The following is a 1,426-nucleotide window of genomic DNA, read 5'->3' as shown; positions in this document are numbered from 1 at the left end:
CGAGTTGGAGATGTCAGAGGGAGCCACGGCCCCTCTGTGTAAACTAACACAGTGTCCCCACCCACAGGGTTAGAACCCCTCCCCTGAAGTGGCTCTGAGGGGAGCAGTCACATGTGGAGAGTGCAGGGCGCTGTGTCCAGCCAGGGGAAGGAGGTCACCAAGGGGGTTGACCCTCCTCTGGCCAGGTGGCTGCCTTCTGACACACCAGCCTCTCTCTCTAGCACAGTGGCCCCCACACACCCAGCCTGTCAAACCTACAGCCCTCAAGAAGGTTTTGGCCAAATGAATGAACAGCTGTCTCCCAGGAGGAAGCACAGCTGAAGGATGCGGAGGGCAGTAGAGTTGTGGATGCTCCGCCCCCTCTCTCCACAGTCGGACCGGAAAGAAGGGGGCTTTCAGCCAGGCTCACCCAGGCTGGGGTCTGAGTGTCACTGTCCAGCTATTGGCTTCTTGCTTAACGGGTCAGCCCAGCTGCTCCTGTGCAGCTGCCACCCTAGTGAGGTGAACCAGCAGGCGAGTGACATGTCTGATTGTTGGGGATACAGGAAAGATTAGGCTGTGGGCTGCTGGGCCAGGAAGGGGTGTTTTTTTTCAGGGTTTGTTTATCTATTGACTTAATGAGGGAGGGTTATAGGTACAACCAGTTTAAAGATGGAAATCTTGAGAGAGCAGGCAGGGACTTAGTGCTGGGTAAGGCAAGCAGGTTTGTCAAAGCAGCTCTTTTGGGGAGGCCAGAATCCTGTACCAATGTCCTCAGCAGGTTCATCAGCTGCTGGGGGAGTGCCGGACAGGGTTAAAGCACAGGAGAACTTTCTGGATGATAGGAATGTTCTATATCTTCAAAGGAGGTGGGATACATGGGTAATGCATTTATTAAAATTGATCAAAATATACACCAGATCTGTGCATTTCACTGAAGATAAATTATACCTCAAATTAAAAACATTTTTTAAAAGACAGATGGGCCGGACGCAGTTGCTCACGCCTGTAATCCCAGCACTTTGGGAGGCCGAGGCGGGTAGATCACCTGAGTCAGGAGCTCGAGACCAGCCTGGAAAACATGGTGAAATCCTGTCTCTATTAAAAATACAAAAATTAGCCAGGCATGGGGACACAGGCTTGTAGTCCCAGCTACTCGGGAGGCTGAGGCAGGAGAATTGCTTGAACCCAGTAGGCGGAGGTTACAGTGAGCAGCGATCACGCCACTGTACTGGAGCCTGGGCAACAGAGCGAGACTCCACCTCAAAAGAAAAAAAAAAGACAGATGAAGGTTTTCAACTTTCACTAAAGGCAGAGTAGCTTGTTATAGATTAGCCTCCCCACAAAAGCAGTTAGAGAAACTGGACAAAAATGTGCCCCCCACCAAAAACAACTGTTTGAAGGTAATTGGAGACCTCAGTCAGGACTTGAGTGACCAGGCCTAGGA

General features: G+C 51.3%; 1 protein-coding gene across 1 annotated transcript in view; it reads right to left on the bottom strand.

The window, feature by feature from the left end:
- Nucleotides 1–462: 462 nt before the first annotated feature.
- Nucleotides 463–1,426, bottom strand: part of LOC105554215 (golgin subfamily A member 6-like protein 1) — a 30,724-nt gene continuing 29,760 nt past the window's right edge. Inside the window, exon 7 of the mRNA XM_012000578.1 lies at nt 463–526. Coding sequence (XP_011855968.1) covers nt 463–526 — 64 coding nt within the window. The remainder of the gene's footprint in view (nt 527–1,426) is intronic.

Source organism: Mandrillus leucophaeus, unplaced genomic scaffold (genome assembly GCF_000951045.1).
Source record: "Mandrillus leucophaeus isolate KB7577 unplaced genomic scaffold, Mleu.le_1.0 Scaffold631, whole genome shotgun sequence".
NCBI lineage: Eukaryota > Metazoa > Chordata > Mammalia > Primates > Cercopithecidae > Mandrillus > Mandrillus leucophaeus.
This window is presented reverse-complemented; position numbering and strand designations above follow the sequence as displayed.